Consider the following 16,234-nt stretch of genomic DNA (forward strand, 5'->3'; position numbering starts at 1 on the left):
CGGCGGCTCTCGGGAGTGATTCCAGCAACGGCTTGCACCGCCGAGCGGGTAGGAAGGAGGGGAAATGGCCGGCGGTTGTTTTGTGGGGGCGGCCGCGGCGATTTATGGTTGGTGGTGTGATAGTCGGCGATAATACGGCAGTGGGGCGGCGAGACTACAATAACGAGGTGGATGAGGAAAATTGTAGGAGAGCGGCCGCGGGCGAGGATATTTGGGACCACGGAGCCGATGGGGAAAAATTATGCGCCACTAAAGACTTTGAGAGATCGGCTAGAGTTGGTCCGGACTGTTAGCGCCTTAAATATCCTTCTCTAAAGCTATTTATTGGATCTGCTAGAGATGCTCTAAATAGAAAAAGGAGTACTATATTTTTATTACACTAGAACGGTGCGCGCGGGAAATATCTTATACTTACTACACTATTACTTTATTTTGTTGGTAGCTCTCATTAACATGCATTGCCAAGATACTTGCAAAACGAAACTTCTTTAGCCGGGGAATAAAAGCCGGCATACACGTAGAGGTACGTGTCAAGAATCTCTTTCTCCCCGTGCATCCGCCTTTGGCCTTGTTCGCCTCGTCTCTCGTCAGTTCTTTTTGCACAAATCGACCACTACCTTTCCTTCTTCTCGAGGCCACCCGCCAGCAGAATCGAATTCCTTTGCATCGCCGTCGCACTACCGCTGCCAAGAACAGCAAGCTCTCTCCGGTAAGCTTCCTCCTCCTCCCTATTTTCGTCAATCTAGCTGCTTTACCTTGAATGGAAATCACATTAAAATCTTCATGCACTCTCTTTTATATGCACTTCTATGCTGCTTTCTTCCGGAATCTTTGGTGTTTTTTTTGGATGTTTTCTTCTCTTCGAATGTGGAGCATATAATCTTAGTACTCCACCCTTCAAAATACAGGAACCTTGCTCGACCTTAATTCTGAACAGTGCTACTGTTCTTGAATATGTACAGAGAACCCAGAAGGCCATAACCTGACGGTTCTTGTTTCACCTGCTCGTTTCTTGTCACCTCTGACTATGCCCTGAAGCTAATTTGTTACTAAATATTATACCGTCTGATTAATTCGAGCTGCTCCAGTTCACAACATCATCACAAGATCTGTATTCTTTTCGAAATAAAACATGATTTGGATCCACGTGTGCGACTGCGATGGAATTTCTAGACGAACCAGAAAATTAATTAGGTGTCACTTCCTGAAGTCTCCAGTGAAACTGTGCGTGTGTGTGCAAGTGCCAAAAGGAAATTTGGAAAATAGCTGCATGCCTCATCACAGTCACATAGTGGGTACAAGGCTCATTGTAGAATGTGCCACTTTGGCTTTGCGTGTAACTTTTATCGATCCTTGTTTACCTTTTCGTTCAGCCCTGTTATTTGTCTGAATCTGTAAACCTACCTGCTGTATTCAGAGTTAATTGTTGTTTCTGCCGACCTGTTGTTTCCAGGACCCGGCTAGATGGCAGATGCAAACAAGGTAGCTCCAGTACTTCTTTGTCAATTGCTATAATTAACATCCATGATAACTGCCGTTTTACTAGTTTGGTGTGATGCAGGGTTACGATGGTTCAATGCCCCCAGGGAAAAAGCTAAAAATTGTGTTTGTCATAGGTACTACTTCTTCTGAACTAGTAATACAGTCGTAATATAACGAACTAACAGTGAGCACACTACGTACTCCTTTTTGCAAGATTAGTGTGGACACTACTACATTCGTCGCCTAATGATATACCCTGCTTAACTCCTTGAGCTGATCAGTACATTGCATATACTCCTGCTGCAGGAGGGCCTGGCAGTGGCAAAGGCACTCAGTGTTCCAAGATTGTGAACCAGTTTGGGTTTACCCATCTGAGTGCCGGAGATCTCCTCCGCCAAGAAGCTAAATCGAATACCGAGCAAGGGTAACAATCCAGTCCCAGTTCCTGTAACTGAACTCCTCCATTTTTCAGCACTGTCTCGGTATCTTTCTAATGTCTGCCTGTTTAAACCAGTACAATGATCAAGAATCTCATGCATGAAGGAAAGCTTGTGTCTTCCGAGATCATCGTTAGGCTACTGTTGAAGGCCATCCTTGCAAGTGGAAATGATAAGTTTCTTATTGATGGATTTCCACGACATGAAGAGAACCGCCAAGCGTACGAGAAAATTGTAAGAATGCTTTTATGTACATATGAGTAGCACTGAAAACAGTAGAATCTTTTACTGTGCGTGTGTTTCATTTTTGCATATTTGTGCATCAGGTTAACATTGACCCTGAGTTCGTGCTATTGATTGATTGCTCGAGGGAAGAGATGGAGCGGCGAATTCTTCATCGAAATCAGGTTTTCTGCTTGTTGTTTCTTAGTCCCAACTTTGCCAACTGATTAACATGCCGCTCTCGTATGCAGGGAAGAGATGATGACAACGTTGACACCATTAGGAGGCGGTTTGAAGTTTTCCAGGAATCAACATTGCCTGTTATTCAGCACTATGAGAAAATGGGGAAGCTCCGAAGGGTAATTTACAATATGGAGTACAATACGCAATACACAATATGTGGAAATTATAGTCCCTACTCTCTACACTCTGAAGATTTTTGATAATGTGGATACTAAAATGAAAATGCTCTTTTGTTCAAATTAAGTGTTTTTTTAATGAGAATAGTGAACTGTTGTTGTTTGTGCCCTGCCCCCTCAGGTTGATGGTAACAGGCAACCGGACATGGTGTTTGAAGACGTGAAGGCCACCTTCGCGCAACTGAATACTCAGGTTATATCTATTGTTACATCTTTTAATTGTTTAGTTTGAAATAAATAATAAAAGAAACGTTTATTTACGTTTTACTCTGCCTTTTTTGGTTCGCAAAGCAGGGTAGAAATGTAACCATAGCACAAACTAATCCATTCAAGCGTTGGTTCCTTCACCTATGTTGTGGTAAGCAACTGTGGTTTCTGTATGGTTCAGTCAGTTTCTTGAGTACTTTCAGTCCGATTGCTTGAAACTTATACTCAGTCGGCTACCATGCGCGATTGATGTGCATGGTTTGTGTTTGTGATTCTCAGGTTGCTTTGATGTGCAAGATGGGAGGAATTGATTTCCGGAAGAAATGTTGAATGACACCCTTCAGTCCTGGATGTTGGAGCAAGATGGTATAAAAAAACAAGCAATCGGTGTTCTGATATGCTAATGTGTGCTAGTTCAGTTTGCTGTGAGCTCTACTAAGCCGTGTGGGTTTGATCGTGTAAACATTTTAGAAAAGAGAGTCCTGTCCACCTGGAGTTTGTACTAAGATTCAAGTTTGGGTTGTGCATGAACCCTCTTAAACCTGCAGTGACTGTCTGTGTCTGCACATTGACACTCATGTAGGATGGTGATAAGGGTTGCGTGTTGAGTTTTGACATGGAAACTTTGAGCCTTTATAATGCTCAAGCAAATGCACGTCAACAAAGTTTATCTCCCCCTTAGGCCATAAACTGTGCAAGGTGCTTAGTGTGGTTCTTACAAAAATAAACTGACTTCTTCCTAAGTGCTAGTGCTTTTTTTTTTTGGAGAAATATCTGGTTAAGCATCTGGCTTATATATAAATAAGTACCAACGCTTTCGAAAACCCCTATTATTTCTTTCATGGCTTCACCACCTCTCAAAAAGCACATTACACTATGCATGCCCTTACTGTATTCAGTGTAATTATAATTTTGTCAAAAGCTTACCGACTTATTTAAGCATAACCGAACAAACCCAGCCGCCCTCAAACCACGGATTTGTTTATGTCGGTTCCCCTTGCCCCAGGAGGCCTCTTCAGCTCTAGGGAGATGTGGGAATCACACATCAAAATATTATGTGCAATTTAGTTACAAGATTAATTTCTTCTATGTTACATTTGTGTTTTAGGCGGTGATGTCTGGAAGTTTTATGATCTGGTCGCGACTCTCCACCCAACATTATTCCTCCCTCTCCTGATTAACGCAGATTAAACGTGGAACGAGATTGATCTGAAGTTGCATCACGAGGTCCAAAACCTGCTTCCAATATCGATCTTCTACAGTGTTGTGGGCGGGCAGTGGACTACAAGTATGTTACTGCTAGTGACGGTTTCGACTACAAGTATGTGCATACTCCTCGTGGAAACACATGTTCTAGCATCCGGCTTGATCTGGGAAAGTAAACGTGCATTTGTCATTACCTTATTGAAGGTGTTTGACTTAAGCTCAAATCTAGGGATGAAAATGCCGAGTTCGACCTTATTGGACTGGTCAACATCGAACCAGGTGTGACGATCCTTCTTGAAGGCTAAGTGACCTATGTCTAGCAGCAGTAAACTATTCGATGTTCGTCATATGTCGTAGGGTTGGATCGTAGAGATAGTACCGTGAGACTAGTCCTTTTTTATGACCTCGGATTTCATCTTTATTGTTGTAGCTGGTTCATTCAACATCCATGCTTGGCTTTGCTTGACACATTTTAATAATTAATTATATACAGCCGTGTGCATCACTCTATGTAGATGCCAATGGTCATCCTTCTAGCGAGTGTTATTGTCTATATGGACCATGATATTTTTGCTATGGGTTCACAACATCTCCACCGGCGCCCCCGATAGCGGCCCCGATAGCATTTTGGGGGCGGCATCAAAAATGGGTTCACACCGGTCCGGCGCGCCCCAAAAAACACCGGCGTAATTTCGACTCTAATAGAAGTGCCGGCAACTCCGTGTCTGCCCCTTCGCGAAGGGCGTGAATCGGGCGCGTCGGCGCCTCGCGTTTTGCAATGGGGTCAAGCTGTCAGTGACGCCAGGGCGCCACGCGGGAGATTTCCCGACACGACGCCGTGCGGGAAACTTATCCGCCACGATGTCGCGCTGGAGGTTTCCCACCTCCCCATCGATCTATATTAAACTCTCTTTCCCCGCCTCTCACTTCAATAGTGCAAAAATCTAAACCCACAATGTACGATGCATGGGAGGAGGCGACCGTAGAAGTAGAAGTCGTGGAGGAGGACCCGCGGTGACATAGGTATGCCTAAGGGGCATGTCGCATGAATACCCCTGGTCCATGATTGGAGCAGAAGGCCCATGAACTCGGAGATTTGGAAGCCCAGAAGGACAAAGATGTTCGGATTAGAAAAATAGAGTTATTATAGGAAACTTGTGATCAATGTATAGAAAGGCCCAGCGTGGCCTGATAATTTATACTTGTACGACACGGAAAAGCCTCGGCTTCACCTCTATATAAAGGTGAAGCCAAGATTGAAAGAAGGATGGAATCATTGCAAACCCTAGCCACCGTATTCTATTGAGTTGGACGCCTTTGTTCGTCTGACAACCTTCGAGTTCTACCCTCTGCTTGTGACGGTAAAGCACACGTCCGTTGGGAACCCCAAGAGGAAGGTATGATGCGTACAGCAGCGAGTTTTCCCTCAGAAAGAAACCAAGGTTATCGAACCAGTAGGAGATGAAGGCCACGTGAAGGTTGTTGGTGAAGGAGTGTAGTGCGGCGCAACACCGGGGATTCCGGCGCCAACGTGGAACCTGCACAACACAATCAAAGTACTTTGCCCCAACTTAACAGTGAGGTTGTCAATCTCACCGGCTTGCTGAAAACAAAGGATTAAACGTATGGTGTGGAAGATGATGTTTGCTTGCAGGAAATAAAAGAGAACAATGATTGCAGTAGATTGTATTTCAGATGTAAAAGAATGGACCGGGGTCCACAGTTCACTAGTGGTGTCTCTCCAATAAGATAAATAACATGTTGGGTGAACAAATTACAGTTGGGCAATTGACAAATAGAGAGGGCATAACAATGCACATACATATCATGATGACTACTATGAGATTTACTTAGGGCATTACGACAAAGAACATAGACCGCCATCCAGCATGCATCTATGCCTAAAAAGTCCACCTTCGGGTTAGCATCCGCACCCCTTTCAGTATTAAGTTGCAAACAACAGACAATTGCATTAAGTACTGTGCGTAATGTAAACAATACAAATATCCTTAGACAAAGCATTGATGTTTTATCCCTAGTGGCAACAACACATCCACAACCTTAGGGGTTGCTGTCACTCCCCCAGATTCAATGGAGACATGAACCCACTATCTAGCATAAATACTCCCTCTTGGAGTTACAAGTATCAACTTGCCAGAGCCTCTACTAGCAACGGAGAGCATGCAAGATCATAAACAACACATATATGATAGATCAATAATCAACTTGACATAGTATTCCATATTCATCGGATCCCAACAAACACAACATGTAGCATTTCAAATAGATGATCTTGATCATGATAGGCAGCTCACAAGATCTAAACATGACATCACAAGAGGAGAAGACAACCATCTAGCTACTGATATGGACCCGTAGTCCAAGGATGAACTACTCACGCATCAGTCCGGAGGCGGGCATGGTGATGTAGAGCCCTCCGGTGATGATTCCCCTCTCCGGTAGAGTGCCGGAGGCGATCTCCTGAACCCCCCCCCCCCGAGATAGGGTTGACGGCGGCGGCGTCTCTGGAACTGTTCTGGTGTTCTGGCTCTCGGTGCTAGGGTTTTCGCGTCGGGACGATTATATAGGCGAAGGGGCAGAGTCGGGGGACGCCCGAGGGGCCCACCCCATATGGCGGCGCGACCAGGGGTGGGGCCGCGCCCCTCTATGGTGTGGCCACCTCGTGGCTCCTCTTCGTCTCTCCTTCGGTCTTCTGGAACACTCCATGGAAAATAAGGCCGTGGGCTTTTGTTTCGTCCAATTCCGAGAATATCCGTAAACTAACTTTTCTGAAATCAAAAACAGCAGAAAACAGGAACTGGCACTGCGGTATCTTGTTAATAGGTTAGTTCCGGAAAATGCATAAAAATGATATAAAGTGTGAATAAAACATGTAGGTATTGTCATAAAACAAGCATGGAACATAAGAAATTATAGATACGTTGGAGACGTATCAAGCATCCCCAAGCTTAGTTCCTACTCGCCCTCGAGTAGGTAAATGATGTCTACGCACGCTTCTATTCCTGTAGACAGTGTTGGGCCTCCAAGAGCAGAGGTTTGTAGAACAGCAGCAAGTTTCCCTTAAGTGGATCACCCAAGGTTTATCGAACTCAGGGAGGAAGAGGTCAAAGATATCCCTCTCAAGCAACCCTGCAATCACGATACAAGAAGTCTCTTGTGTCCCCAACACACCTAATACACTTGTCAGATGTATAGGTGCACTAGTTCGGCGAAGAGATAGTGAAATACAAGTAGTATGGATGTATATGAGTGGTAGTAACGGCGCCAGAAAAGTGCTTGCTGGCGTGCAGTTGATGGTAGTAATATTGCAGGAAGTAAACATGCAGTAGAACAGTAAACAAGCGGTGTTTGCAGTATTTGGAAACAAGGCCTAGGGATCATACTTTCACTAGTGGACACTCTCAACATTGATCACATAATAAATAAGTTCTCTTCCTTTGTCTACATATACTCTTGTTTGATAATGAACACCATTCGTTGCGTAGGGCTACTAGAGCACCTCAATGCCGGAGTTAACAAGCGCCACAACATTCGGTATTCATGTTTAAGTAACCTTAGAGCATAATAGATCTTTGCAATCTAAACCGAGTACTAACATAGCATACACACTGTCACCTTTACACTATGAAGGGGGAATAAATCACATCAATACTATCATAGTAATAATTAATTCCATAACCTACAAGAGATTATGATCATAGCCTACGCGAAGAACTACACGATGCACACACTGCCACCATTACATCATGAAGGAGGAATAGACTACTTTAATAACATCACATGAGTAGCACATAGAGTAATAGCGATACAAAGCTCATCATATGGATCTCAATCATGCAAAGCAATTCATGAGATCATTGTATTGGGGTACAGAGAGAGAGATTAACCACATAGCTACCGGTAGAGCCCTCAGCCTCGATGGAGAACTACTCCCTCCTCATCATAGGAGACAGCAGCGGTGATGAAGATGGCGGTGGTGTTGATGGAGATGGCTGTGATGTCGATGAAGAAGCCTTCCGGGGGCACTTCCCCGTCCCGGCGGCGTGCCGGAACAGAGACTCCTGTCCCCCAGATCTTGGCTTCGCGATGGCGGCGGCTCTGGAAGGTTTCTCGTACCGTGGCTTTTCTGTATCGAGGTTTTAGGTCGAGGAGGCTTAAATAGGCGAAGAGGCGGAGTCGGAGGGCTGACGAGGCGGTGACACAATAGGGGGGCGCGGCCCAGGCCCTGGCCGCGCCACCCTGTCATCTGGTGGCCCTGTGGCCCCCCTCTGCTGGCTCTCATGTGTTCTGGAAGCTTCGTGGAAAAATAGGATGTTGGGCATTGATTTCGTCCGATTCCGAGAATATTTCCTTACTAGGATTTTTGAAACCAAAAACAGCAAAAAACAGCAACTGGCCCTTCGGCATCTCGTCAATAGGTTAGTTCCGGAAAATGCATAAATATGACATAAAGTGTGAACAAAACATGTAGGTATTGTCATAAAACTAGCATGGAACATAAGAAATTATAGATACGTTTGAGACGTATCAGTAAACGATAAAAAGAATGATTTCTGAAGTGACATGCTACCAACATAATCTTCATCAACACTAGTGTAAAGCATATGAGATGAATGAAGTGACCCAAAGCAATGGTCTATAGTTTACTAACAAAAAGATAATGACTAAACAACTGAATCATATAGCAAAAACTTTTCATGAGTAATACTTTCAAGACAAGCATCAAAAAGTCTTGCATAAGAGTTAACTCATAAAGCAATAGATTCTTAATAAGAGGCTTTGAAGCAACACAAAGGAAGATTTAAGTTTCAGCAATTGCTTTCAACTTTCAACATGCATATCTCATGGATAATTGTCAATACAAAGTAATATAATAAGTGCAATAAGTAAGCATGTAAGAATCAGTGCACACAGTTGACACAAGTGTTTGCTTCTAAGATAGAAAGAAGTAGGTAAACTGACTCAACATGAAGTAAAAGAAAGGCCCTTCGCAGAGGGAAGCAGGGATTACTCATGTGCTAGAGCTTTTTATTTTGAAAACATGGAAACAATTGTGTCAACGGTAGTAATAATTCATATGTGTTATGTATAAAACCTCCTATAAGTTGCAAGCCTCATGCATTGAATACTAATAGTGCCCGCACCTTGTCCTAATTAGCTCGGACTTCCATGGATTATCATTGCATTACATATGTTTCAACCAAGTGTCACAAAGGGGTACCTCTATGCCACCTGTACAAAGGTCCAAGGAGATAAATCGCATTTGATTTCTCGATTTTGATAGATCTCAACTTGAGGACATCCATACCGGGACAACATAGAAAACAGATAATGGACTCCTCTTTTATGCTTTAAGCATTCAACAACATATAATATTCTCATAAGAGATTTGAGGATTAATGTCCAAGCTGAAACTTCCACCATGATACATGGCTTTGGTTGGCGGCCCAATGTTCTTCTCTAACAATATGCATACTCAAACCATTTAACTCATGGAAAATCTCCATTACTTCAGACAAGACGAACATGCATAGCAACTCACATGATATTCAACAAAGGTGTGATAGGTTGATGGCGTCCCCAGATAACATGGTTACCGCTCAACAAGCAACTTATAAGAACTAAGATACATAAGCGACATATTCCTTACCACAATAGTTTTTTAGGCTACTTTCCCATGAGCTATGTATTGCAAAAACAAGGAATGAATTTTTGAATGGTTTTAAAGGTAGCACACAAGCAATTTACTTGGAATGGCAGAAAAATACCACATAGTAGGTAGTTATGGTGGACACAAATGGCATAGGTTTTGGCTCAAGGTTTTGGATGCACGAGAAGCATTCCCTCTCAGTACAAGGCTTTGGCTAGCAAGGTTGTTTGAAGCAAACACAAGTATAAACCGGTACAACAAAACTTACATAAGAACATATTACAAGCATTATAAGACTCTACACTGTCTTCCTTGTTGTTCAAACACTTTTACCAGAAAATATCTAGACCTTAGAGAGACCAATCATGCAAACCAAATTTCAACAAGCTCTACGGTAGTTCTCCACTAATAGATTTAAACTACATGATGCAAGAGCTTAAACATGATCTACTGGAGAGCTCAAAACAATTGCCAAGTATCAAATTGTTCAAGACAATATACCAATTACCACATGAAGCATTTTCTGTTTCCAACAAAATAACAATAAGTGCTGCGGCTTTCACCTTTCGCCATGAACATGAATTAAGAACACAAGTGTTCATATGAAAAAGCGGAGCGTGTCTCTCTCCCACACAAGGATGTTTAGTATCCGATTTTATTCAAACACAAACAAAAATAAAAGCACACAGACGCTCCAAGTAAAGTACATAATATGTGACGGAATTAAAATATAGTTTCACTAGAGGTGACCTGATAAGTTGTTGATGAAGAAGGGGATGCCTTGGGCATCCCCAAGCTTAGACGCTTGAGTCTTCTTGAAATATGCAGGGATGAACCACGGGGTCATCCCCAAGCTTAGACTTTTCACTCTTCTTGATCATATCATATCATCCTCCTCTCTTGATCCTTGAAAACTTCCTTCACACCAAACTCAAAGCATTCTCATTAGAGGGTTAGTGCATAATCAAAAATTCACATGTTCAGCAAGGACACAATCATTCCCAACACTTCTGGACATTAACCAAGGCTACTGAAATTTAATGGAGCAAAGAAATCCACTCAACACAGTAAAAGAGGCAATGCGAAATAAAAGGCAGAATCTGTCAAAACAGAACAGTCCGTAAAGAAGAATTTTTTCGAGGCACTTAACATGCTCAGATGGAAAAGCTCCAGTTGTACGAAAGTTGCGTACATATCTGAGGATCATGCATGAATTTTTTCAGGATTTTACGAGTTTCCTACAGAGAGATCAACTCAAATTCGTGACAGCTAAAAATCTGTTTCTGCGCAGAAATCCAAATCTAGTATCAACTTTCTATCAAAGACTTTTCTTGGCACTACAATGCAATAAAATAAAGATACAAAGGTATTGCTACAGTAGTAACAAGCACCTTGACTCAAATATAAAACAAAAATTGCAGAAATAAAATAATGGGTTGTCTCCCATAAGCGCTTTTCTTTAACGCCTTTCAGCTAGGCGCAGAAAGTGTAAATCAAGTATCATCAAGAGAAGAAGCATTAACATCATAATTAATCCTAACAATAGAATCAAAAGGCATATTCATTCTCTTTCTAGGGAAGTGTTCCATACCTTTCTTAAGAGGGAATTGATATTTAATATTTCCTTCTTTCATATCAATAATAGCATCAACGGTTCGAAGAAATGGTCTTCCCAAAACAATAGGACAAGATGCATTGCATTCAATATCCAAAACAACAAAATCAATGGGGACAAGGTTATTGTTAACCGTAATGTGAACATTATCAATTCTCCCCAAAGGTTTCTTTATAGAATTATCAGCAAGATTAACATCAAAATAACAACATTCCACAGGTGGCAAGTCAAGCATATCATAAAGTTTCTTAGGCATAACAGAAATACTTGCACCAAGATCACATAAAGCATTACAATCAAAATCATTGACCTTCATTTTAATGATGGGCTCCCAACCATCTTCCAACTTCCTAGGGATAGAATCTTCGAGTTTTAATTCCTCTTCCCTAGCTTTAATGAGAGCATTTGTAATATGTTTTGTAAAGGCCAAGTTTATAGCACTAGCATTAGGACTTCTAGCAAGTTTTTGCAAGAACTTAATAACTTCAGAAATATGACAATTATCAAAATCAAAACCATCATGATCTAAAGCAATGGGACCATTGTCCCCAACACTTTGAAAAATTTCAGCACTTTTATCACAAACAGTTTCAGGCAATTTTGCAAGCATTGTAGTAGAAGTAGAAACATTGTTGTCGAGGGTGCTCCTCGGAAATGCCCTCCGATAGGGGCTTAGGGTTGATGGAATCCTGTAAGCTGACACGAGACATCGGTTCACAGACAAGCGGGGAGAGCGATTTACCCAGGTTCGGGGCCCTCGATGAGGTAAAACCCTTACGTCCTGCCTGTCTGATCTTGATGATGAGAATATTGGGTTACAATGGGGTGCCGAAGGGTTCGGCTGAAATCTCGTCGAGAAGCTAAGTGCTGCGGAGACCTAGCTCTAGACTTCTGGTTGCTAAGATTGTACCTGTCCCTCGGCAGCCCCTCTCCTGGCCTTTATATAGGAGGCCAGGTCTCAAGAGATCTAACCGAGTACGACTAGATTTACAGTAGTTCTATCTCTAAACCTTCCTTGTTCGGCTCCTTCCTTGCCTTGCCTGTCAAGGAATCTTCCGCTTCGCCATCCAAGTGGCCCGTCTTGTCATCGAATACCTTCATGGGCCTCCAGCTAGATCGTGTAGGGTAGGGCAATGTCGGTTACCCGAAGGGTAATGCCCACGTCAGTAGCCCCCGAGTGTCTAGCCGAAGATAGGTCGGGTAGAGACTAAAGCATGCCACCACCTAATGTTCTCTCCTGGATTGTTTTTGTCCATCTTGTATCAGCACCATCTTCTTCTGTCGGGTGCGCGTCAAGCGCTCCCGATGGGAGTAGCCCCCGAGTCTAGGTACGGATTCTTGCAATCCGTGCGTAGACTCAAGTTGCACCACTCGAACATTTTCCTCTGCCGAAGTTTTGTTGCAAGTCTTCATGGATCATCCGATACATTTGTACCAAGGCTTGTTTTCTTCGATAAGTTTTCCGTGCATAAGGGATAATGAGTAACGTGCCCAACTTTTGCTGGTTAACTGCTGATGGCAAAACAACATCACCCTACACAGAATCAAGTCCCCGGGCAAGATCCAGGAGTGCAAAAAAGTTCTGTCGGGTGCGCATCCAGCGCTCCCGATGGGAGTAGCCCCCGAGTCTAGGTACGGATGCTTGCAATCCGTGCATAGACTTCAAGTTTTTTCTCAGGAATGTCTTTGAAGTCTCTTTTTATCGGGTGCGCGTCAAGCGCTCCCGATGGGAGTAGCCCCCGAGTCTGGACACGAGCGCTTTTGACCGGGTGCAGACTCAAGCCTGAACATCCGATGATTCTCTATTTTCCTTCGACTGCTCTCGACATCCTCCATGATGTCATTGATGACGTATTGCTGTTGTGGTGTGACTGACAAGACTTGACCTGACGGGCCCATCCTAGTTTTGCGCGAGCAGTTTTTAGGGAGCGACCAGCAATTTTTACGACATAAATAGAGGGCCTTCCTGCTTTTACTTTTTTACGCCTCCCACTGCTCATCTTCTCGCCCGTCCTTTCCTGTCACCTCTGTTCTTTCCTCAAGAGCTTCACGCGCCATGGGCAAGAAGAAGGGCGCCAGCGCCTCAGATGCGGCCAAAGTTAGCCGTGACTGGAGCGCCTCCGCCATTTCCAACCGTGATGTGAACAAGCTGCGAGCCCTCGGCCTTATCTCCTCATCTGAGGATGACATCCGTCTTCCAGGTGTCGTTTCTCGCCCAAGGCCTCCGAAGGGCTTCACCGTTATGTTCACTGCTTTCTTATTCCGTGGTCTCTCTCTTCCTGCCCACGAGTTTCTTCGTTCCCTTCTTTTCTTCTACAGAATTTAGCTCTGGCAGCTGACCCCTAATTCCATTCTCCATCTTTCTATCTTTATCACTGTTTGTGAAGCCTTCCTTGGCATTGACCCCCACTGGGGTCTTTGGAGGAAGATCTTCTATGTTAAGCGTCACAACGACAACAATGGCCCCCCCGTCGTAGGTGGCGTTGGCTTTGTTGTCAGGAAGGAAGTCGACTATCTCGACTACCCGATGAAGGAATCCGTCCAAGGATGGCGCAACAAATGGTTTTATCTGCGAGACCCTTTGGTGCCTGGGCGGCGCTCGAATCTCCCTCCTTTCGAAGATAAACTGATAGCTCAGCCGAAGAAGTCCTGGCGAAACGCCCTTTCTCCCGAAGAGAGAGTGACAGCTGACAGGCTGTTCGACCAGGTCGTCGTCCTGAAGAATACGGGAGGCTTGACGATGTGCGGCACTGAGGTAGTCTCAGTGTTCCTACAACGTCGAGTGCAGCCGCTAATGTCTCGACCCCACCAACTGTGGCTTTACACTGGCAAAGGCGACAAGTCTAGGGTCAGCTCTGCCGACCTTTCGGCCGATGAACTCCGAGATGAAGTCCGCCGTTTGACATGCCTCAGTATGAAGGACAACATTGTCTTGACATCGGCTCGTCCCCCTTATGATCTACACCATCTTCCGACTGAGGTAATCCTTTGCTGTTTCTTGTTTGTTGTTGTTGTTTCTTCCTTCATTGTGCTTTACAAATTTTCTTCTCCCGACAGGCCCCCGCCGTTGCTCAATGCTATCCTCCTACGCCTAAAAGCGGCGTGGAGCCAGAGGATGACAATGACGACTCCGAGGAGACCGAGGACGTCCAGCATGCCCTTGAAGACAGCGATGTCCAAGAAGAAAAAGCTGCCGAGGATGATGCCTTCATCAGGAGCAGGCGATGTAAGCAGGTAAACGATGATTTTATTACAACGGCTGAATCAAGTCCTAGCGGACAGGATAATGATGCCGGTGGAACTACTTCGCCTCCTGATACGCGTAAAGCACACGTCCGTTGGGAACCCCAAGTGGAAGGTATGATGCGTATAGAAGCAAGTTTCCCTTAGTAAGAAACCAAGGTTTATCGAACCAGTAGGAGCCAAGAAGCACGTTGAAGGTTGATGGCGGCGAAGTGTAGTGCGGCGCAACACCAGGGATTCCGGCGCCAACGTGGAACCTGCACAACACAATCAAAGTACTTTGCCCCAACGTAACAGCGAGGTTGTCAATCTCACCGGCTTGCTGTAACAAAGGATTAGATGTATAGTGTGGAAGATGATGTTTGCGAAGAACAGTAAAGAACAATTGTAGTAGATTGTATTTCAGATGTAAAGAATGGACCGGGGTCCACAGTTCACTAGTTGTGTCTCTCCCATAAGATAAATAGCATGTTGGGTGAACAAATTACAATTGGGCAATTGACAAATAAAGAAGGCATAACAATGCACATACATATATCATGATGAGTACTATGAGATTTAATCAGGGCATTACGACAAAGTACATAGACCGCTATCCAGCATGCATCTATGCCTAAATAGTCCACTTTCAGGTTATCATCCGAACCCCTTTCGGTATTAAGTTGCAAGCAACAAACAATTGCATTAAGTATGGTGCGTAATGTAATCAACACAAATATCCTTAGACAAAGCATCAATGTTTTATCCCTAGTAGCAATAGCACATCCACAACCTTAGAACTTTCTGTCACTGTCCCAGATTCAGTGGAGGCATGAACCCACTATCGAGTATAAGTACTCCCTCTTGGAGTTACAAGTATCAACTTGGCCAGAGCCTATACTAGCAATGGAGAGCATGCAAGAACATAAACAACATATATGATAGATTGATAATCAACTTGACATAGTATTCGATATTCATCGGATCCCAACAAACACAACATGTAGCATTACAAATAGATGATCTTGATCATGATAGGCAGCTCACAAGATCTAACATGATAGCACAATGAGGAGAAGACGACCATCTAGCTACTGCTATGGACCCATAGTCCAGGGGTGAACTACTCACACATCGATCCGGAGGCGATCATGGCGATGAAGAGACCTCCGGGAGATGATTCCCCTCTCCGGCAGGGTGCCGGAGGCGATCTCCTGAATCCCCCGAGATGGGATTGGCGGCGGCTGCGTCTCTGGAAGGTTTTCCGTATCGTGGCTCTTGGTACAGAGGGTTTCGCGACGAAGGCTTTAAGTAGGCGGAAGGGCGGAGTCGGAGGAGTCACGGGGGCCCCACACGCTAGGGCCGCGCGGGCCCCCTCTAGGCCGCGCCGCCCTAGTGTGGCGGTGCCCCGTGGCCCCACTTCGTTTCTCCCTCGGTCTTCTGGAAGCTTCGTGGAAAAATAAGCCCCTGGGCGTTGATTTCGTCCAATTCCGAGAATATTTCCTTTGTAGGATTTATGAAACCAAAAACATCAGAAAACAGCAACTGGCTCTTCGGCATCTCGTCAATAGGTTAGTGCTGGAAAATGCATAATAATGACATATAATGTGTATAAAACATGTGAGTATCATCATAAAAGTAGCATGGAACATAAGAAATTATGGATACGTTTGAGACGTATCAAGCATCCCCAAGCTTAGTTCCTACTCGCCCTCGAGTAGGTAAACGATAAAAAGGATAATTTCTGAAGTGA

General features: G+C 44.2%; 1 protein-coding gene across 1 annotated transcript; it reads left to right on the forward strand.

Annotated features, from left to right (window-relative positions):
- Positions 1–532: 532 nt before the first annotated feature.
- Positions 533–4,278, forward strand: LOC127338265 (UMP-CMP kinase 1-like). The gene is made up of 10 exons (XM_071827255.1): positions 533–709; positions 1,418–1,482; positions 1,562–1,616; positions 1,789–1,906; positions 1,997–2,153; positions 2,246–2,326; positions 2,393–2,500; positions 2,682–2,753; positions 4,030–4,088; positions 4,203–4,278. Exons 2-10 carry the CDS (start codon positions 1,465–1,467, stop codon positions 4,276–4,278), a joined length of 744 nt encoding a protein of 247 aa, XP_071683356.1. The 5' UTR covers positions 533–709; positions 1,418–1,464.
- Positions 4,279–16,234: the final 11,956 nt, after the last annotated feature.

Source organism: Lolium perenne, chromosome 3 (assembly GCF_019359855.2).
Source record: "Lolium perenne isolate Kyuss_39 chromosome 3, Kyuss_2.0, whole genome shotgun sequence".
NCBI classification, from domain to species: Eukaryota; Viridiplantae; Streptophyta; class Magnoliopsida; order Poales; family Poaceae; genus Lolium; species Lolium perenne.